Below are 23,586 nucleotides of genomic sequence, written 5' to 3'. Positions count from 1 at the left end.
GGCTTAAAACTTTCCTTTTTGATAAAGCTTATGGTTAGAGTGGCTCAGGTTATCCTGAGCTATCTCTATAGTTATGCTGCTATAGGCTTTGACTTTTGGAGGACATAGGGACCCCTATTTCATCATTCTGCTTCATTCTCTCTCTATTCTCCTATTCTGCAGAATCTGTTAGTTTAATCTCTAACGTTCTGCTCTCTCTGCTTTTCCTCAGATTAGCTTTGCCTCGTCTGTTCCTGTTTGGCTGTGACGCCATCCTGGAAAGAAACATCAGCTGTGCTGCTTCCATCAACACCCTTGTTTATAGATGCTGGAGATCTGCCTGTTTTCCAGTGTAGTCCTGTTTCTCTGACTGTGACTGGCTGGATGTGCTCTCTTCGTCCTCTGGCATGGGAGCTGGCTCGGAGCTGCTTTTTGTGTCTCCGCTTCTGTCTCCTTGAACCCCAGTCGGCCTCGGCAGATGGCCGCTCACACTAAGCCTGGTTCTGCTGGAGGTTTTCTTCCTGTTAAAAGGGAGTTTGTCCTCTCCACTGTCGCTACAAGCATGCTTAGTGTGAGGGATTGTATTTGAGTCAATGAGTCGATGCAATCAACTGGTTTTCCTTAGATAGAAAACTTTGAATCAATTTGACTGTATGATCTGGTTGAACTGTAAAGTGCCTTGAGAGGATGTGTTGTGAGTTGCCGCTATATAAACAAACTGAATTGAATTTAATTACTAACGTAACTGAAAGTAAAGGTGCTAAGCAAGTCTTTAAACATTAACACTAGGAGTGTGATGTCTCTAACACCCACCAATCCTACGAGTTTCATCATGAGGGAGGAAAGATTATTCTAGTGGAAAAAAAAACTTTAATAAACGCCATGTTCATAGTTACAGCAACTTTTCCATGAAGAAATATACATAAAAATATAAAGGCTGGGTTTACTTTTGTGAGGAACTTTTATATTGTTGTCTGCAGGAAGGCATCTTAAGATATCTGCAGTTTTTAACTTTATAAATGTCTGTTTTCCAAATACAGACTAAAAAGATATGACAAAATATTAAATTGTACGAACCTTTGGAAATGATGGGACATTGAAGGCCTCAATGTTTCTACGAGGCAACTTTGTGCTGTGGGGGTGTGGCGGTGGAGGGGCAGGATGCGAAGGCGGCCCGTGGCGTAGAGGCGGCGCTGGTGGCTCCGCCATATCCGTCCCACTGTCCCTCTTCTGAGGCGCCTTTTCAGCCTTCCTCAGTTTCCTGACGCAGGCGTACTCCGCCGTCTCTGGAGGGTGCGGGGGAGACATGACCGGCGCCTCGGGTTCAGGGAGCCCTCCGTCCACCTCGCCATCTGGGTCAGGGGGCGCCGGGGTGTTGGCTGGAACGGCCGGAGGGGCCGGAGTGTCCGTCTGCCCGGCCCTGCCTACCATGGCGTAGAGGGCATCGTCAGTACGTGTAGTGGAGGAACGTTGGCCCACTTCTGAATAAGTGTGCTCGCTGTCCTCTCCAGTCCCAGAGGGGATCTGGGGAAGCTGCCTGCCTTGAGAACGAAGGTCAGAGTTAGACCAGCGGCTGGGCAGCAGCAGAAGGTCCATGCTGGCTGGACGTATCTTATTTTATGCCTCTGCATGGCAACTGCCTGTTGTTATACTCCCTCTACAGCTGATGCCCTTCAGGAAACAGAATTCACATCCCTCATTTAACTAAGAGTTTCTGAACGTGGGATGAAGGAAAATCTGAAAGTGACAGGGAATTGGGAACTGACATAGATGTTTGAGGATTTGGATCCAAACTGGCTTCAACACATTGCAGTGGAAGCGGGACAAGTATGAGGCAGGACATATGTTTCTATTTTTCAAAACCTCCTGGGTGACTGTCTCCGTGCCCAGAAACGCAGCTCTCTGGTGACTCTGAGTGAAGGCGCTCCAGGAGTCGTCTTGGCACTCTGATTGGTGTCTCTTAGAGAAAGAGATCCATGCTCATAAATTAGGTTTTTGAAAAGACTTAATTAAATAAAGCTAAATCTTCAATATGATGTGAATTCTGTTTGCGGTTTAATTTGTCATCTTATGTCCTCAGATTTCATCTCATTTTGAGATAATTTGGTCCCGAACATATATTAATGTGTCCAGTAAACACTGCAATGACCTTCAAACTCAAGCTTTGCTTTTTTTTTTATGCTTACAAGTAAATCATACTTACAGATCATACCCCGATGCTTTGCGTTCATGTCCCAAAAATCAACTTGAATGACACAGAAATTATTTTGTCATGCAGTGAAAAGAACAACAACAGTTTCTCCATGACGACCACGAGGTACACTTTACAGGAGCACACAACAAGACTTAAATGCAAAGGAAGCACTCACTTTTGCCATTGCAGTTCATCTTGTTCATCTCGGTATCAGATTTACTGATGGACCGCAGCTTTGACTGTTTGAGTATACCCTGAAAACGCACACATGTATTAATAAGGAAGTGACTTAGATGATTGTTAATGGTTATTACATGACTATCTTGCTTTGTGTTTAAACAAGTCAGATTAAATTAAAGACAAAATAATGACACTTTTGTTGGGTTGATTATTTTATTTTGTAACATTTATACCATGAAACTACCTTTAGATTTCCACTAAGTTGTACCACATTTGTAAAAAGAATGCATTCAGCTTTCACAAACCCTGCTTAACTTCAAATATCAGGACCTTTCAAGGACTTTCCAGGACCAGTTTCCTCAGGAGAGGCATTTAACTACTCCTACAGCTTAGAATGGTTTCTAAATTGCCGGTTGCACCCTGTACAAGGGCGTAGGTTGGATCTCAACTTTGGTAGGGACACTATTGGTCTTAAGTTGAATTGGTTTGATGTCATTGGTCCTACGCATTATGCATGCTCCTATTTTTTTTTTTTTTTATGCTCTACGTAAGCATCAGGGCACATTTCGTTTAAAGATAAAACAGCATTTTTTGCTACATTTATACAAATGTTATAAGGAATACACACACGATGCTGTTTATCAATGTTTGAAGCAACAGTGGCTCGGAAAAATGATCTAGAAATAAGTAAAAATGTCCTAAATTAAGTGTATTTGCCCTTAATTTGAGAAGGTAAATGAAAGAGTTTGCCAAAGGAATGAGTATTTTTACTCTTAAAATAAGATAATTAGATAACATGCACTTGAAATAAGACAATGCAATTTTGTTTCCTTATTTTAAATGTAAATTTTCTTGTTCCATTGGCAAAATGTATCTTTTACCTCCTCAATCCAAGAACAAATTAACTTATTTTAAGAAAAAATTACTTCTCTAGATTTCTATTTTTTTCCAGTGTGTAAAATTGAGACAACCTTACACTCTGAATAAGGTTACATTTGGACTTACCAGGGACTAAGACGGAGGGTAAATATGTGCCTTTTTAACCAAATATAGTCTAAATATTTCTGTTGTATTTATCCGGTGTTTTCTACAGGTAATATACAGAGGTAAAACCCACTCTTATGTTTTTTTTTTAAATCTGATATACTGATATTCTCTGTATTGTAAAAAAAAAGCAAAATAACATATTGAAGGGACTGCAAATATAGTTATTGTATTTACATGGGTGTGGGAACTATAAGAGGAACTGACACTGAGCATTTAAAATATCGACTTCAATATACAAGTTGTGAGAAAAGAAGGGACTGCTGTAACAACGCTGGATTGTAAATTATAAGCATGTTATTCACAAAATTGTGGTTGGGACATGTCCCTATGGTCCCTATGCAAACCATGACCCTGCATGGGTGTGGTAGAAATGAATTAAATACATGACCTAGTTTGACAGGCGTCTTTACATTTATTTTCTCTTATTTCACCATGACAATGAGGACCGGTTGTTGTAAAGTAAGGACATTTTGCTGGTCCTCACAAGCTATTTTGCTAATGGTTAGTTTTAGGGTTAGGGCACAGAATGGGTTGTAAATGATTGAAAATTAATGGAAGACAATGGGAGTTAACACATGGTCCTCTCTACATATAGCAGAACAAATGCGTGTGTCTGTGTTATACACTGGAAAAACAACCCAGAAATAAGTCAAAATTTTTCAAACTACGTGCATTTAACCTTAATTTGAGTAGGTAAGTGAGATAGTTTGCCAATGGAATGAATGCTTTTACTCTTAAAATAAGATATTTAAATAAAATGCACTTGAAATAAGACGATGCGAACGTGTTTTCTTATTTTAAATGTAATTTGTCTTGTTCCATTGGCAAAGTGGATCTTTTTCCTCCTCAATCCAAGAAAAATTGCACTTATTTTAAGAAATAACGACTTATCTAGATTTAAATTTTTTCCAGTGTATTCTGTTACACACTACAATAAACAGTTAACAAATAATTTTAACATAAGCACTGCAAAAACAATCTGAAATCAAGTAAAAAAAATCTTAAATCAAGTGTATTTACCCTTAATTTGAGCAGGTAAATAAGATAGTTTGCCAATGGGATGAGTATTTTTACACCTAAAATAAGATAATTAGATAAAATGCACTTGAAATAAGACAATGCTATTGTTTTTTCTTATTTCAAATGTAAATTGTCTTGTTCCATTGGCAAAGTGTCTCATTTATCTACTGAAATCAGGATAAAATGCACTTATTTTAAGAAATAATTACTTATTTAGATTTACATTTTTTGCAGTGAGTCTAGTTAAGCGCTTTTTAAAGAGACTGTAGTTTATTTTATTGCAATTTTTTTATTTACTGCTTTTGACTTTTCTCTATTTAATTGTTGAAAAGGTTGAGACCACATTAAAGATTTAGGCGGCCCGTAAACTTCTTTGTGAACAAAAGCGGCCCAGCAAGGAAAGTTTGGGAACCGCTACATGGCACTAGATCACAATGACTCCATGACAACGTGGTTCCTCAATTCACCTGAAAAAAGAATGTAAACTCCACTGCTGTTTAGGCACATGTTCACTACCCTGACTACATACAAGGGAAAAAAACACACAAACCAAAAATGATAAAACGTGAACAAGGACATTTAAGGGAGGTGATGATTTAAGGCTGTGTACAAACCATCCAGGACCTTGAAGGTTTTTTTTTTCAAATTCACAAAATCCTTCAAGGTGTTACAGGTGGTATGGTGGGCGTTGTCCAGGCAGTATAAAAGCGGAAGCTGTGAGCATTTCTTGGAAGGTATCTGTGGGATGCCAGGACGCCTCTTGGTTCCACGCATGTTATACATTCGTCAAGAATATATGAATTTTTATTAGGACAAATGTATATTTTAACCGTTTTTGTTTCCTTGATTAGGAGGCCCTGCAGGTTTTTTAGACCAGGCTGTGTATGCGGGCAGATGAGGGTGATGTACACGATACGCAGGTATTTTTTTTAGTGCTTTTAAGGTAGTAATTAAAACTATACATTGATTGCATTTTTTTTATTTTATTTGATGTTTTCTGTTTGTTTACAGAGATGTTTTTTGTTGCTCCTGCTCTCCTTCAGTTTATGTGTTGTTGTTTTTTAGTTAGTCCGCCCCTATTTGGTGTCTTTGGTCCCATTGTTCGCTTGTGAGGGAGGACTAACTGTTTGTTTTTTTCTTATCTTTTTTCCATTGATTTGTTTTTTTTTTTTCCTTGGTCACTCCGCCAAGCATACTGTGAGCTGGTAGACAATATTATATCTGATCGTTTGCAGTGTTCAGTGGTTGTTTTTCACCTTATTGTTGTGAAACCTTACTGTACCTCTGGTAGTGCGGGTTTGAGTTCAAATATTATATTGTCTACCTTAATCCATCAGTGTTGTAGAAAGAGAGGAAAATATTTTTTTTGTTTAATAAAGAACATATATTTTTTACGACCGAGTTTGTTTAATCTTTACTCGGGTTGTTAAAAAGGATTTCAAGGACCTTTATTACAATGATGAAAAACTCAACAGCTTCGTCTTGTTCTGAACATGTAGAACCCGAAGTACTGATGGTCAGATGTCCAAAGGTAGCACATTGTTAGAGCCTGGATGCTGCTACCTTAAATATCAAAGCTTCAATTGAGACTTTAGACAGGGAGCGAATATAATATCACAGGAACATCGCACCACAATACCGTCCCCCCAACCCTGTCAGCACTGAGGCAGCCCTCTACAGATAAAGGTTTGGAGAAGCTATCAGCTCGGCCCAGAAAACTCAGAACAAACTAATCAGAACCAGGCTTGGAAGGCTGCCAAGAGTTAAAGCACAACCAGCGCAGAGCTATTTGCAGCATTTTGTCCAGCAATTAGTCAAGATTCTACCTACAGTAATAAGATGCAAATGAAGCAATACGGATTTCCCTGTTTGTCCCTGTTAATCATTTTTCTAAATGGTCAACATGTCTTTTTTATTATTTCATTAAAACCAAAAGTATAAAACAGCTAAATAAGCTGCTAGGAGTTAAAAGAAAGGATCTAGCTAATTTGTTTTATGGGTACAACCAACATACCCAACTGTGAGGTTAAGCTGAGAAATGCATTTTTTTCACAACTGTGGCACCATTTAAAGACAATATGCTTTTAGTGAGAAGCATTTATTTTCTACAATAAAGAAACAATGGATACAAATTGTCCATATTTTTTGTGATACACTTCAATGGTTGGTTTAGGTCAAATCAAGATATTAACATGTTTGATTTCTTGATACCTACCACGTCCATGAGGCGGTGTTTTCCACCTTCACCGGGGACATTGTGTGTCTTCCCCTTCCTGCGATAAAACACACAGCAGGCCGTCATATAGGATGCAAACCTGATGCACTGATACTGTGCAGCGTTTGTGCCTGAGTCACTTTTTGTACAAAGCTGAGTCATTGTGTGACTGCATACAAGGGAACAACACTGATTCGTGTTTGCACATCTGCCTGCTTGTGGTGCATTAATGCCAAGAACTGAATGCATGTGCAAAGACGAAATGACTGTTAACTCACAAAAATATTTCTGTCGTTGAGTAAAGTGACATTTCATTTACAGTACGGAGAAATAAATTAAACTTTACAGAGAAAGTTAGGATTTGTAAGACAATAAATAGTTAATATTTTTGGACTTGTAATAAATTAAACAGCAGCAAAGGAAAAGATTTTAAGAAACGTGTTCTCACATGAATGATACAGCTCTATTTCATTATCAGTCTGGTAAGCATAACTTTTCTGAGCAGCTTTGTTTGTTTTTGTGTTAACCTGACTTGATTCTCCATATATAATAACCGGACATGCTTGGCTGCCCTCCACAGCAATATTTGTTTTATGCAGGAGCATGCAGGAGCATGCAGGAGCATGAGAGGACCATGTTCTGGAGGTTTTCTTTTTAGTTAACAAAAAATATTCCTTTAAATCAGTATTACTTTATTTTTCTTTTTACGGTAGTTAACTATAGCCCTGGCAGGTGACTCAAACACACCCTAACTTGCATCTTCTTTACTCTGTTTTTTTTTTCTATTTCTTATTACTCCATCATTACCACCTCATACCACTTAGGTTAAATATCGTAATAATAAAACAAATATTAAATAATCATAAACTTAAAGGGCAAACTTAGAAGGATTTACCTTGGATCATCAGAATAAAGCTCAAATATAATTTTTTGTGAGAAGTTTAGTTTTGTGAAAGCCTTATTTTCTAAAACCGATTTAAGATCCTTTAAGATCCTGATATATGCCACAATTCAATAAATAAATATCTATGATGAAATTATCATCTAGATTTGTTATTAATTTATCAAAATTGGGAGTAAATACAGAATTTATTTAATAAATATATGATTAATGATACAGGCCTCAGTTAAATTTTGTAATTTGTTTAATGAAGTAAAAATAATTATTTTATGATTCAATAAATTATTAGATGTGCCTGAAGCATTCCATGAATTAATTCAAACTGTCACACAACCATCAAGGTCAAGGAGGCGGGACTAAGGCTGCTCCCACAGAATCCCTGATATCTGATTAGTCGCTTCTATTTAGGCAAGATGTCAGGATTATTCAATGATGATTACAAAATTAATGTGTGCTTATGAAACATTTTTGAAAGGGGATGCTCCACTCCTGTCTCATGATCCAGTCAGGAGACCATCCTGCCTTGTCATTCTGATGGATTCTGTCTTCATGAACTGATCAGTTCTGTCAGAACAATACTCTGTTTGTAACCATGCGTCATGTTCTGTTAATAAACGCTCTGCAGAGGGGGTCCAGTGGGAGACAGTGCGTTTGAGTCTGGGGTTCAACTGTCTCTCCTTCCTGCAGGAATTATATCGATAAATCGGGTATTTCAGTTTTTCTTAAGAAAAAACCTACATTTTATGAACCCGACACAAGATAACAAATTCTTCCTGATTTTCTGTTACTCTAAAGTCGATATTATCTCTGGAAAAGGCTAAAATTACTTCAGAAAGGTGTTTAAATTTATTAACAGCGCAATGAGTGAATAAATGCAGCCTCTATATCCATAATTTGGTCTAAAGTAAATCTAATAAGCTTCCAGAACCTTCAGCAGATTCAAAGTTAGCCCCGCCCACTAGCTAACACCAGCTCACATTGTCTTATTAACTTTTTAGAGATCAAACTATATATATAGAGGCTGAAGTTGCTTACCCAATTGCTCACCCAAGTGTTTACATTAGAGTAAAACAAAATGAGAAAGAAGATTTCGTATTTTGGTCAGTGAGAAGCACCCAATCAGATTTTAGGGGGTTCTAGGGAAGCGCCTCATAGTCCCGCCTCTTCTACTTTGATGGATTTGTGACAGTTTAAATTAATTAATGGTGTGTTTCAGCGCCGGAACATGAAAGGATTTATTAAATCATGAAATAAATATATTCACTTCTTAAAATTAACTAAATATATTCAACTAGTACTAAATAGTAGTTTTGCACCAATGCCATTTTTTGGCCCCGATACCCGATACCTGGCTATGCAGTATCGGCCGATACCGATACCATAATAATGTAAAATAATTGCCATCATGGCTTTGTCAAGCTGCTACCTACTTTTGTGAAGCAGGAAAAAAATCTAATACTAAGTGAATCCAGTAGAACTTTTTATTGCCTACCAGGAGTGGGTGACAATAGTTGAAATAACTTATGGCTCTCAGAATGGTATCTGTGCCCTATTTGTTGGTACTCGCCGATATCGATACCACCATTTTAGGGCAGTATCGGGGCCCCGTCCGATACTGGTATCGGTATCGGTGCAACACCACTAAATAGTTATTTATATATTTAATAAATAAATTTTGTGCTTTTTTAATAAACGATGGACTTATTTAAATTGCTTGCATAGCGTCACTCATCAACCTCCACACCTGCGCTTGGCTGTAAAACGGAGAACAAGTCTTGATTGATAAATCCATCTTGTTTTTAATTTCTGGACTGAACAATTTTGCAAGTGGTTTCACTGTCCCCTTTCTCTCCTGGGTTTAAATCTCAGTCTTTTTGTATGGAGTTGGCTTTCTGTTCCTGTGCGGGTTCAGTCTGACAACATTCATAAACGTTCTCTTAAACGGTTCCCCTGTACTAGCATGGGGTATGATTTTATGTATGCAAATTAGTAGTTTAGTTTACTGGAGTTCCAAACCCTTATACAGCTTTGAGACTCTTTCCATGCTAATAGACCTCTATGAGCAAGTTTTTTTTTTCTCGATATTAATTATTTAGTTTGAGAAATAATATGTTGCCTTTTTGAGACCTGCGAGCCAACTTCACATCGTTAGAAAGGTTCTGTTTGGGTGACTTCTTATTCTGAAATTGTTAGAGGTGTCTGGCCTGCCTGTGGCTGCTTTAAGTAAACCGAACCAACGCTACTTATCACATTTAGTCATGATTTGACATTGAACCCTTTTGGGTTTCGCTAATAGGTGAAATCATTGTTTAAAAAATAAATTTTTTCTTCTAAAATATTTTCAGTGATAAATAAAAGAAAAGATAAAAAAAATCTTAATTTTTAAACACTCTAGATATACTATTTTAAAAAGTCACTACAACTACATCTTTTCAAGATTTTGACAACTTTTCCCACCATCTGTACTTTTTTTTTCTTTTTGCAAAAAAGAGAATATACCCTCAAAAGTTCAAATGCAGAAAGATGTTCTGTGGCGCATGCAGTGTTGCTCTCACCTCTGGCAGCCCACACAGAGCACCACTATAAGGATGGTAACAACAAAGGCTGAGGCAGCAGCGATAGCACCCAGCAGCAGGACCTTGCCGTAGGGAGGAGCCGTGAAGTTCAGCCCGTCCTGCATGGAGGCCATGTGGGAGCGCTGGCGCTCACTTGCTCTCACACACACACACACTCACACCCTTACACTCATGCACGCAGGGAGGTGCCACGGTCTCACTGGAATCTGCAGACACAAAGAAGAGCTTAATTACAACATTATCTAACCTTTCTGAAATATTCAAAAGGTTAAAAAGCTGCAGAACTGGAAGACGAATATTCCCCACTGCTGAAGGAAGGAGGAGAACGGTCTTGATTTCCATCCAGCACAGGAGCAGTATGACCAGACACCCTGCCTGAAGCTCCTGCTTCTGCTTTAGCATGTTTAAGGATGAATGTGTCATGTTTACACATGCATCAACAGCACAACTCCTCACAACATTAACATTACTTTTTATTGCTTACTGTAGATCAGTGCAAGAAAAGGATTGGAGAGTAGATCTGTTTGTCACACAACTGTTGATTCGTATGGCTATTTCATTTTTTTTTTTCACATTCTCCCCACTGTAGAACCAACAAACATGCTTTGGAGCCGCAGTGAGTCAGAGCTGAGCTGAACATGCCAGCAGGCAGAGGAACCTGAAACACTAACGAGTGTGAAAGCAAAATGAGCATACAAAAAACATACCCCCCCCCCCCCCCCCCTTTTCCTCATCGCCCCCTGCCACATAATTTCTTCTGGCAGCATAATATGTCATAAATAAACAACAAAAAACGCAGAGATGCAGCAAAATACCAAGCAAACAAGTCTGATCTCTGTCAAATCATGCCATCTGTCTACCATGACACTGTGTTTTCATGTATTTCTCACTTGTCCGTCTCAGCCAAGACGGCTGTGCTCTCCATGAGGACTGTTTTCTCCTTATTTTGCTTCAGACTGAATTGCTTGGCTTCTTTATCTTTTGAATATTTCTGTTGTGAATTTAAATTTGCCTTTTGTCCTTTTCCACCAAACTTCTATCAAAATCATTTATAGTGGAACAACTACCCATTTAGTCAGTAAGGCAGACTCCCTGTCTACTTTTAAGGCTAGGCTTAAAACTTTCCTTTTTAATAAAGGTAATAGTTAGAATAGCCCATGTCATCCTGAGCTATCTCTATAGTTATGCTGCTATAGGATTCGACTTCTGGAGGACATAGGGACCCCTTTATATCATTCTCTTTCATTCTATCTCTATTCTCCCATTCTGCAGTATTTGTGACTTCAAACTGTAAGGATGTGCACAGCCCAGCGCGGAGGGTGTGCGCAAGGTCTGTGCTCCGGGTGAGGATGCCCGCATCTTCTTGCCCTGTTCAATGAGTATAAACCAAGCATCAGACTGCTGGAGGACATAGGGACCACTTTACATTTTTTCAGCTTCATTCTATCTATATTTTCCCATTCTGCAGTATTTTTTTTGTTAAATCTCTCTGCTCGATCTTATAGTAGCTGCATCTGGTCTGTTACTGTTTGGCTGTGACATCATCCGAGAGAGGGGTGTCGGCTGTGCAGCTGCAATCAACACCTTTGTTTACCGATGTTCAAGAATAGCCTGTTTTCCAGTGTAGTCCTGGTTCTCTAACTGTAACTAACATCAAAAAAGAAAAAGAAAAAACATGTCCCACAAAAATTAAAGGATCTTGCTCATGAACAGTGCACCAACATACTTGTCAACACCTGCAGAAGTCTGACTGCACATCTCAGGAACATTACATAGAACAGCTAATTTCAGTGGTTTCCTCAAAGTGTTGCTCAACAAAATGTTAGCTCAGGAGCTGCATCAGGCATGTTTACTTGTTTTATATACATTCAGATTTAAAATCAATGTCACTATTTCCATTTTTCATAATTTTTATTTATGACTTCGGTCAATTTCAATTTATTTCACTGTTAGCTGATTTTCTCTGTTTTTAATGGAAAGGTATGTAAGCTTTTCAAAAAAGTTCTTCAACATGCAGATTATAAGAAAAGAGGCCATTAAACTAAAGAACATTTGTAACTTTTGAACAGTCGGGTAATGGGTCCTAGAGAAGTATATAGCAGACTGTTGTTGAAATCTAGAGTCACGACAGCATTTAAGAGGGAATTGTTTTTATTTACAGTGATGCCAGCAAAGGTCCTTTTTTTGTCCTGTCATCACAAACTTAAACATCTAAAGTTTGTTAAAGTTTTTAGAGACTTTAATTTGAGCCCTAGATGGGATGAGATGAAGCCTTATCTGCAACAAATGCAGGAGTGTCTGGAGTTAATAAAAGATTATGTGAAAAAGCTCCCCATGCCCACTGTTATAAATGGGTAACATTTGTGATTTGCAGATGTTTTCCTTTTAACAGGATGCAAAACTTTGCCAGACTGCATGGTGGGATATATTCTCTGAAACACTAGGTCTCATACGTGTCGCAGGGACAGAAGTCTCAGCAAAGATGCCCAGACTTTCCCCAGACATCTCCTGTAGCTCCTCTGGGAGAAGGCTTAGTCATTCCTGGGTCAGCTGAGAGACATATTCCTTGCTCAATGGTCCAGGCGGTATTTTTAGCCGATGTTAGCAGGTTATTTTTGGTAGCAGTATCAGTTTATACATGCACGCGTTGGTCGATTCATTAGTGCATTGCCATGCATTGAGATCATGTGCAGTGCTTGCTTTGTCGCTTCTCTAAATGTTCTGTTGAGCTAAGTTAGATTCATAAAGTTTGTTTAAAAACGTATTTTATTTAAACTGAAGATAAATAATAAGTTGTTGTTTTTTTAATCTGAACAATATATTTAGATTTAAAAAAAGAAAAGGACAAAATGTTAATGCTAAAGCATTTTTTAAACCAATCACATAGAGGCATTTTTTTGATTATGCTTTTAAGACATTTCTAGCCTATGATGCCTGATGCCTTTTGTATTATTGTATATTATTTATCATGTAAGTTGAGGAAGAAAGCATGGCAGCTTCCAGATTTGGCTCAAAAATATCCTGAGCACATATTGGGGAATAGTTAAACTGATATTAAATAATCCGTTTCACTATCCATCTTAAAAACAAACGTATCTGAAGAGGCCAAGCCACCTTTTCCTGTTTGAGAACCATGGACTCACACTTAGAGAAGCTGATCTCAATAATGCCCAAGCACATGCTTTACTTGGCCAGAGGAGGCCAACAGAACAAAGTCATCTGCAAAAATTCATAGACGCAATCCACTGTTCTCCTAACCAGGCCCCCTGAGCTGCACCTAGAAAATCTGTCCATAAAAGCCATGAAAAGCATCAGTGACAGAGCCAAGCCCTGTCCGAGTCCAACATGCAAAGGAAACAGGTCTACTTTGGTAATACAGACCAGACCCCTTCTAGTCTTCACCCTCTAGTAGATGGCCCTTAACTCCTTACTCCTGGAGTGTCAGCCTCAGAGCACCACGAGGGACAAGTCAAATCCCTTCTCCAGGTCCACAGGTCCGTTTGGGTAAACACTAATGAACCCTTAAGCACACTACAAGAGCTAGTCCACTGTTCCAGAGCTGCGATGAAAACCACACTGATTGTCCTGAAGACAAGGTTCAACAATCAGCCAGACTCTTCCATCTCTGATTCTACCATAGACCTTTCCAGGTAGAATCCTGTAGTTTAAACATAAACTCTTGTCCCCCTTTTCCGTCCTTGTTGAATGGGCATGTCAACTACTAGGAAATCTTAAAAACAATTCGGGTGCTCTGCCAGGAGCATTTGGTTAGTAAACAAAGCAAACATCCAAATATCCAAGTCAACAAAGATATGATTCACCATTTAGAAAGTTAACTTATTTCTCATTTCCCAAACCTGAATCTGTGGAATAATCTAAAGAGAACATAAGAAAGTCCCCAAGGCTAATTTCTACTTAGATAAAGAGTCCGCTCACTGCATGCTTCAACATGTGATACTTGTCAGGAGACGACATAAGTCCATTAGACTTAAAGAATTGCAAAGTAGTGATGCACAATACAAAACATTTGCAATGAGCAAATTCACTTGCACTATATGTTTTTTTTTTTCTATTTTGCTCTCTTACTGATTTGTGCCTTGGAACTCTGTAACCTTAAGGGCAGAGGTCACGGATTAGCAGATTGCGGTCCTGATCCGCACCCACCTGCTGGCAAATCCCAACGTGATCTAAAACATTAATAAATTACTGCAAGTTGTCCGAGAGCAGTTTCTAATTTGCGCCGCTTCTCCTGTTTGTACGGTAAAGCACTCCAAAGCGACCGGCACCAGGCTACACATGACATAAATCAGCCAATGAGCTGCTGTCAGTCTGGGTTGCTGCTGCTGCTACTTTTAGACACAGCAGGCAAACCTGTGGCGAGCCGGGCAATGGGAAAGAAGGAGAAGACGATGAAAAAAAGTGAAAGAAAGTGTGGACTGCTGGAAAGAACTGTGATGAACCGGTGACAGAAAAGTGAAATGGCGTGTTCAAACATGACCCTGAACATTTTGAATATGTTTGGCTCAACCTGCTGCTGTGAAGCAGGATTCTCCACCATGAACAGAATCAAAAATAAATATGGATCCAGGCTCAAAATGAGCACCTTGATATGTGCTTGAGATTGGATTTGCTCCATTCAAACCCTGGTTTAAAGCCTTGCAGGGCAGCCTAAAGCCCACTGCTCTCATTAAGCCATAAAAAAAAAACAAAAAAAAACAAACGGTCTATTCAGGTGTTTTATAAAATATGTGAATCAGGAATATATCTAAATACTGAACTAGTCAATGTATAACATGGATGCATAAACACCTCATTTTATTTCAGTGTTAAATTCTGTTTAAAGTAAAAGATTATAATTAATTAAAATGTCTCTGGACTTTTACTGGTTGTTGATATTCTTTATTTGGACCCAGCTGGTTTTTAATTGGTTACCCCTGCTTTAGGGTTTTCGCAAAGTCATTTGTGAGTTTCTGCATCAGCTGCCATAAAACTCTGTCCAACTGGCTAAATATTCCATTACTCTGTAAAATATAAGTTCATTACAGATGGAATATACTAGCTAATAATAACTGCTGTCCAAACTTTCTATAATATGATATGATGGGGATAAATCTGAGATATAAAGTGCAGCTTTAATACAAAGTATGAGGTAAATACTATGGATAGGTGGACAGATGTCCCCATTAGTAAATGGGGATTTGGACTTAACTCTGTAAATTCAAATATTAGTTCATGCTTACTTTCTGTATTCCCATTTATCAGATGAGAAACATTTTTTTTAATCAAAATTAAAGATTTTCCAGACTAAACCGGACAAAACTCTCTGCTGGTGTTTGATGTTGTCTGACAACCAGTAACACCTCCTCATTTCCTCCCAGGCCTGCTACGGTTGCAAATAACCATTTAATCACGATTATTTGAGGTAATTCTAATCATGTCTGTGTCATTATCAAGGCTGTCTTCATTTACATGCAGCACTTTCACATTAACAATAATGGAAAGGCTTTGAATTCGTATATATCATATATGCCATATACAGATGACATAGAAAGATAATGATAGTCTTCTCCAAATATTTTATTACCAGAACATTTTATGGAATACTCAACATGGTGGCATGTGGAGGCACCCCGTAAGGCCGCGGTTCTCAAAGTGTGTGGCGCGACCCACTGGTGGGGAATTGAGACGTGACAGGTGGGGCGCGCCAAGTTCCGGTGTGTGTGTGTGTGTCGTGTGACTATAAATGTAGAACTTGTGAGAGCAAACTGTCCTTATAGCTGTATGTTGCCGCTTTTTAGACCAATCAAACCCACAAAGTAATCCTTACTAGCCTACATGCAGTCTAATTAAAAGAACATTAGATATGAGAAAAATTTCACCTGGAACTGAAGTGCCAAAATAATGATTGACGTGACGTCGGCATATTATTTGTAACGGAATAAACTTTCGCGCCCCAGTGTTGCCAACTTTGTCGCTATATTTCAGATCCCTCCAGCGACTCTTTTTCAAAAAAGCGACTAGCGACAAATCTAGCGACTTTTGGAGACTCTTACGTGAAAGCACGTATCGTTCCTTTTCTTGTCCTCCAGCGGCAGGTGCTGCCGTGGGGCGCCTCCCCCATCCCCACCCCATTCTCCCCCGCTATCGCAGGAGTCCCTCTCAGCGCTGCAGTCAGACACACCACAGCGTCCAGACTGCAAATAAAGCGCACAGGCGCCGGGATTGACGGCGCAGGTTGATCATAATTAACTGAATTTGAAATATTTTATCTTAAATAAATAGGACCAGTTTATTGAAATGACGTCTGACTCCACCCTGAGGCTCAGGTTTAATGCTCAGACTCATAGTGAATTCTGGTTTGGAGTGGAGAGGGAGTATCCACTCATCGGGCAGAGAGCTGTGTGCATTCTTCTTCCCTTTGCCACATCATATCTCTGTGAGATGGGCTTTTCAGCTGTTGCTTCACTGAAAACAAAATACAGATCTCAGCTGAACATTGAGCATGACTTGAGAGTGGCAGTATCAAGCCTGCAACCCCGTTTTGAGAAACTGTGCAATGCAAAACAGGCTCATTGCAGCCACTAATGCAGGGATAAATAGACCTGTCTTGCCAGATGGATTTCACTTCTTTTCTTTTATTAACAGATTGCAGAGTGGAACTTTAATTTTTTCTATCTTTGAGCTTGATACAAATTTTGACACAGCTGCATTTTTATTTTCTTTATTTTTGAGCTTGCTGGCTTTTGATGTAGATAGTTTGTATTTAGATACTACTTGTTCAATAGAATTGGAACATTTTAAGATTGTTGCATATTTCATTACCATTGTGTTGGGGCGATGGGGACAGGTGGGGCTTGAAAATTCCCCCTTGTCCAAAGTGGGGAATGACAGAAAAAGTTTGAGAACCACTGCCGTAAGGGATGCTTTTAGTTCCTAGAGTGAAATCATGTTATTTTGTTTGACAGCTAGAAATTGTGGTACATCCAATTCTAACTGCTCTAAGTTAATATCCATGTTTTAAATTAACTGGAGGCAACCTGTGTTGTTTGTCTGACAGAACAGTGTCTGAAAGGAAACATGTTTTCTGAGTAAGGTCTCACAGATGATGGTGGCTATTAGAGCAACAACCAAGCAATTAAGTTGAAGGAATTGTCTGTAGCCTCTTTGTCAAAGCACAAATCTGCAGCAGGATAAAAATGACATTAATTTCAGGCAGCATTAAATCAGCCAAAAATACTACAGCCTTAAGAATTTGAAAAATAGAAGAAGTTTGAAATCCCTGGATCTGCCTATTTTGCTAAAAAATAATAAAGTAAAGAAACTTGGTCAGAGATACAAAAAAACAACAGTCATAGTGTAGCTCTAACATTTCCATAGAGGAAGACCATCTAGAAGATAAACGCAATTCACCAGTAAGGCCTTTAAGATTCAGTTTTGCTCTGATGAAACCAAAAAAACTGTAATACCCATGTGCACTACTCTTGACCTTTGTGAAAACATCCCTTCTGTTGAGCATGGTGGTGGCAGCATCAAGCTGTGGAGGTGTTGTTCTTCGGCAGGAACTGGTCATCTAGACAACATACAGGGTACTATAACTACAACCCAATATGGGGGATTTCTTAAGAAAACTAGCTCCATACCGGACTAGAATTCTGACTATAGCGTATATCGACAAACTTTATACACAGTATAGTGTGTGACTGTAGCTTGTACGTTTGATTATGCAGTGAGCAATAGAAAACTGAGCTCAAATCCTTATTTGTGCACACAAACTTGGCCATTAAAGTTGATTCCAATTCAGTGTTTAGCCATGGTCTAATACAACATGTACATAAAGTACCCAGCTAATATGACAAAGTAGAGATTTAGGAGATTTCTGTGAGTCCACCTACTGTACAATCTGGATCTAAAGCCAATTAAACGTCTCTGGAAAGGCCTAAAAGTGGCTCTGCCCCAAACTGTCTATCTAACACGTTTTGGCCATTTAAAATGCAAATCTTACTAACAAATGTTTTTGTTGCCTTGTCAGGAAATTTTCTGAGAAAAATAAATCTTTAAATAACAAGAAGGAAAAGTGGCAGCTTTTTTATACCTGGTGCACATAAGAAACTCCAGGAGACTCAGTTGGAGGCATTAAAGCTACAATGTGTAATAATTACAGGGATATACAGTAAGAAATGTAATATCTTAGACATAACTATGTTATTTATCATCATCTACGAGCTCAGCCTCTTAACCTTAATATTTGCGATGGCTTAGAATTCGTTATTTATAATTACATAGGAGCGGGTCTCGCAGCTATGGAGGCAGACATCTTTGCGCTACGGCAGCGCAGAGTCAACAAACTAGTGATTGCGAGATCGCCCATTACGCTCGAAAGTAACTACGGCAAGTTGAGAGAGATGAACTGAGACGGTACTGAACAATAGATGGCAGTATTAAAATCATCTATGTAAACAAACCTCATCACTTGAGAAGGTAGCTGATGCGACGTCGTGGAAGACATTTTGTCCCGTAACGCTCGCCGTACTGTTGGGGGGGAGAAGCGGTTGGGGGGAGATGTTCATGTTGCTGCGGTCTGCAGTCTGGACGTTAGATGTCGCTGAAAATTACACACTGTAGCTTTAACTGTGATTCCTGTCCAGCACTTTGGTCAACCCCAGTTGTTTTAAATGTGCTTTATAAATAAAGTTTGAGTTGAGTTGAGGTAGAAGGAAAGAATGAGTGTTCACACCTATATATGGGCTGGTCCAAACACCTAAACATCCTGGATGTAACATAAATTTGCTTGGGAATGTACACACTGGGTGTTTATCACATTTTTTTTTCCTGATTGATGCATTGTTTTTATTTTATTTTGACAGAAAATGCACCAAGAAAAAAATTATTCCATACATTTTCTTTTTATAAAAAGGTATCCATGTCCCACAGACCCAAACAATACACAGGGGTTCAGATAGATTTTAAGACATTCTCAGATCAAAACTTCATATTCTAATGCTTTATGAAGACCTAGTCCCGTCTTCTATAATTCAGATTGTAACCATCTATTTTCTTATTGTAGCAATGTTCACCCAATGGTGTACAGTAAGTGTAACATTTAAATAATGAATTGTGATTGTATTTCAGCCTGAACTGGAGCAGCCAGCATCACACAGAACCATTTTGGAATAAATGTCTCCCAGTGACTGAGCAGGGAGTTATTTATTCCAGAGGATGCAGGCAACATGCAAGCGTGGATATCAAGCTGGAGATGTTATTACTAGAGCAGCTAATAAAATATGTAGTATTCAAATGATAAATCTGTCCTCACATACCTTTTTATTAGCAGCACAGGTAAGAAGAAACACCACATCAGTTTTTCGGATGTAGCTTTACACAGTATTGTTTCTTTGCATGTATTTCATCAGAACTCATGGATCATATAACAAAAGCAGTTTTATGGTAACATATTAAATGCATTAAAGAGATGGCGGAAGTTTGCTCTGCATCCTGCTGTTAAAGTTTTGCAGACTTTTTGGTAATTTGCATTTCCTTCAGTAGACATCCAGACAAGAACCCAACTGTTACCAGCATGACATCTAATTTGCACCAAATGTTACATTCGGGCCTTTTCAGTTATTCTTTGTACCCTGGTTTGAGGAACATTGCTTTGTTTGGGGAGTCCTGACAATGCTAACACAACAGCTTTGTCATCTGTTTTAAATCGCTCAGATTCTAATAGTATTAACATCCATGACCATGAATATGTGGCTTTTCTGCAGCATTATAATTATAATTTCTTCTTTTAGGATGTCTAGTTAAAGTGCAGCAGTGAATATGTTTCCCTGGTGTGTCTATCAAACTTGTTTTAATAGCTGTAGCTGTCTGTGGCCTGCTTTAAATGTCACAGGAAAGAATCCATCATCCAAGGATCATGAAAAATGTGAAATATCAGGATGGATCTGAAGAACAATATGCATCTTTTCTCGACTGCCACTGTGTCAGGATAATTGTATCTTTGCTCATTTGACAACAGAGCTGAGCGGCAGAGATAGAGAGCGTAATGAGAGAGAAGAAAGGGGAAAGGTGTAGGTGTGGAGGAAAAGAAAGAAGAGAGGAGGAAGGAAGACACGCGTGGGAGTTGTGTGGCAGGTGTTTGAAGATGCGGAAAGAAGATGATGAGAACAAGATGTCACATTTCCAAACAGGATTCCTTTCCTTTTTTTCCTTTAATTTTATGTTCTTCACTTTCCTTTTTTCTTCTTTAAATAACTTTCTGGTTTCTTTTCATTCCTTTGGATCCTCCTTTTCAATACTCCCCTTATCACTTTTCCTTTGTTTCTTTAATTTCCCATCCTTTCTTCTTTTTTTTTACATTCCTTTTTATTTTTCTACATTGACCTTGCGTTACTTCCCAGTTCTTTCTTTTCCTTTCATTTTTTTCCTTTTCCAATCATATTTCCTTTTTTCTTTGCACCCCATATTTCCTGTACCTGTGTTTTCCCAAGTCAAAGTCCATAACTTACACACCTTCTCCAGCATTATTCTCTTATTCTCCCTCTATCCCCCTACCTGAGCCAGCGGTGTTTAATCAGAGTGTCGCCTCAGCACTGCGGTCTAATCTCCGGCCTTAGAGTTCCTTCGTCCATCTGTACCAACCAATTGGACAGAGTGCTAACAACAGTCGGAGGAAATAGCTCTCCTCTGTCTTACCTTTCTACTAAACACAGAGAGCCCCCATTTCTGCATGTAGAGCTCTGTGTGCTCAGCACAAACTATCATTGCTCCCCCTGTGGTTCAGATTAACAAGGTACTATTCACTGAGGCCAAAGCTGCATGTGGTGCAGAAAGTAGAGCATCACTGATCACTACCATTGGTCTTAAACTTCATCTTAAATTTTTAGTTTTTTATTGGTATTTAAGCCTCCCAAGTCCACAGAAAAGATACCTTTGAGAGTTTATTTTCATCATATCAATAAATTCTCTGCTCTTTTTCTGTATCTTCAACTACTCAGGAATTTGAACACTTTTTTTCTTTTACAATTAATTCAATGTTTGGTCTTTTAATTCTAAAAAAAAATATCTCCTGTTTCTTTATTGCATTTTGTAGGGCCTGTCTACAGCAAATTTATGTAATAGGTAAGGTTTATGTGACAGAACAACAGTGAGTAGTGCATAATCCTGAAGCAGAAGGAAGAGGATGTAAGGTTTTCAGTACATATTACTAATAAAAATCTAAAAAAGTTGGACTTCCAACTGTAACGACTTTTCTATACTCTAAAACCCCTAAATTTTTCGGTTGTTAAACATCCAGCTCATCTTTGAAGGTCTAAGACATTTGTTAGAGAATAAGTGAACAAATATCAAGATAGAACAGACAGCTTTGAGGAACAATGATGGAGGAGACTTAAGCTGAGTTTGTAGAGCTAAAAAAACAATTGCAAATCTCAAACAGCTCTGTTAAATTTATCATCTCAAAAAGGGGGGGGAAAAGTAACACATGCTAGACTAAAAGCTGACAGGCCAGCCTACAATTAAAGGTATAACTTTCATTGCTTGGTGGATCATCTAAATAAGTGGTCCTACTAATTGTCAATCATTCTGGTGGTACGTTAATGTAACGCCGTTCTACGTGCTCGCCCCGTTATCTTTTTCTGCACATGCGCACTTTCTGCCACATATGTGTGGTGAGCTACGGTTTCAGACATTCATTGAAGCTCACCTTTCTCAAAGCGGTTCTGTGAAAATGGCCGAGGGTCGTAAGAGAAAAAGTGTCTACGAAGTGTATGAGAAGAAAAGAAAGGCCTCAGAAGAGGCAGATATATCCAAGGATGCTTTGTGCAGAGAGCTCTCCTCGCAAAGCATTATGGGATTTGCTGTCACAGCGGCCCGCTGTCGCCATAGGCTGTCGCTACCAGACAGTGACGACTAATAACAAAGGTGGTGCAGGCACCACAACAGAGAAAAAAGCAGTGATCATCTGCCCGAACAGTCAGTTAACTGTGGTTGCTATAAAGTCCACTATATAGTCCCCGCTGTATGTGGACACAGTAAGCTTGTATGAGCTAAGAGAACAGCACATTTGAAACAGAGCGTGCACGAGGATGAATGGGCCCGTGCATGCTCTTGAACTTTTTTTTTTAAGAGGAGAGGGCGGGTCTTTTTAAAAATCATCCACAACACATTTAAAAGTACAGCCATGATGTCCATCATAACTCTAGTGGAGCTGCAGTGAATGCATGTTAGCCTTGCACTCTACAAGTGAAGAATTTGTGGTAAACTGACAGGAAGGATGTCCTTTTTGAAAGCAACTTTCATGCCAATGACAAGTCATGTTAAAGACGCTGCAAAGCTTTTGGTCCACATCCAAAACAGTTTACCAACTTGAAATATCATTCTGAAAAACACTACTTTGACACTAAAACAAGGTGATGACAGCATTATGTTGTGGAGAGATGATTGTTTAGCAGGGTCAGATGGTCAGAGTCGCTGGATCGAGCTAAATATGGGACAATCCTGGAAGACATCCCATTAGAGGCAGCAAAGGAAACTGATTACAGATCCTAAAAATACAATCAGAGCTACAATAGAAGGCTTTAGATCTAAATATTGTCACTTCAAAATGACTAAGATCTAAATTTCATTGAGAATCTGTGTCAAGATATGAACTTTGACATTGACAGACAATCATCTGAGTTAGAACGGGGACCATTTACAAAGAAGAATGGGTAAAAATTACCATTTTCTTGATGACCAAATCATGTAGAAGGACTCAAACAGCTTTACTCAAATGCATGCAACTTTTCAGATGTTCATTCATGAAAAAACAAAATTAAGCCATATTCTTCTACTTTACATTAAGAAACTTAATCATGTTGGTCTTTCACACATTGAAAAAAACAATAAGATTTATTGATGTTTAAATTAACAACACAAAAAACGTATTTCCATTAAAATGTTACAAAAGTTTGACATTTTATTCCAGTCATATTGCAAGAAATTAATGTATTGGATTTTTCTAAACAGAAAGAGGAAATCAAACACCAGAATAAAGTATGTGTGAGATTTCTTTGCAGTGTATCGACTTTGAAATTTAATCCTTTAATCATAAAGGAATCTATTTTTTCCGGTTCACCTGTAGACTTGGATCTGTTTCAGCATCTGAGAGCCTAAGGAAGAAGTCTGAAGCATGCCAGACAGCACATTTGCTTGACTGCAAACATTTTATATCACATTTAAAGGTCACCATAATCTCCTTTAGCTGAATGTTTAATGTTTTTGTGCAAAATAACAAGCAAGGTCTAAAAGGCAGACGAGCATTTAGGGTGTAAGCTTCATGGAAAAGACACTTCTGGGAACACAGCTAGTCCTGATTACAGTCAGTGAAAGTTTAATTTTCCAGGAACAGGTCGTGCATTCACATGTGTTTTCATTATTGATAAAACTAGAGTCCCTTTGGAATCAGGGCGCACCAGCCAGGAGTGGCCCAGCT

General features: G+C 38.7%; 1 protein-coding gene across 2 annotated transcripts in view; it reads right to left on the bottom strand.

The window, feature by feature from the left end:
• The window catches only part of si:dkey-70p6.1 (uncharacterized protein LOC570575 homolog), a 37,605-nt gene that overhangs the window by 7,920 nt on the left and 6,099 nt on the right, over nucleotides 1-23,586 (bottom strand). Inside the window, exons 2-5 of one of the 2 annotated variants that reach the window (XM_038309320.1) lie at nucleotides 10,092-10,318; nucleotides 6,636-6,693; nucleotides 2,349-2,427; nucleotides 1,057-1,520 (exon numbers count right to left, since the gene is read on the bottom strand). In XM_038309320.1, the coding sequence (XP_038165248.1) occupies nucleotides 1,057-1,520; nucleotides 2,349-2,427; nucleotides 6,636-6,693; nucleotides 10,092-10,225 (735 nt within the window). In that variant the 5' untranslated portion in view covers nucleotides 10,226-10,318. The remainder of the gene's footprint in view (nucleotides 1-1,056; nucleotides 1,521-2,348; nucleotides 2,428-6,635; nucleotides 6,694-10,091; nucleotides 10,319-23,586) is intronic. The other variant, XM_038309322.1, reaches the window with a different exon arrangement.

This window comes from Cyprinodon tularosa, unplaced genomic scaffold (assembly GCF_016077235.1).
Source record: "Cyprinodon tularosa strain WSP-4 unplaced genomic scaffold, ASM1607723v1 ctg66, whole genome shotgun sequence".
NCBI lineage: Eukaryota > Metazoa > Chordata > Actinopteri > Cyprinodontiformes > Cyprinodontidae > Cyprinodon > Cyprinodon tularosa.
Note: the sequence above shows the minus strand (reverse complement) of the source record. Positions and strands in the feature narration are given on the sequence as shown.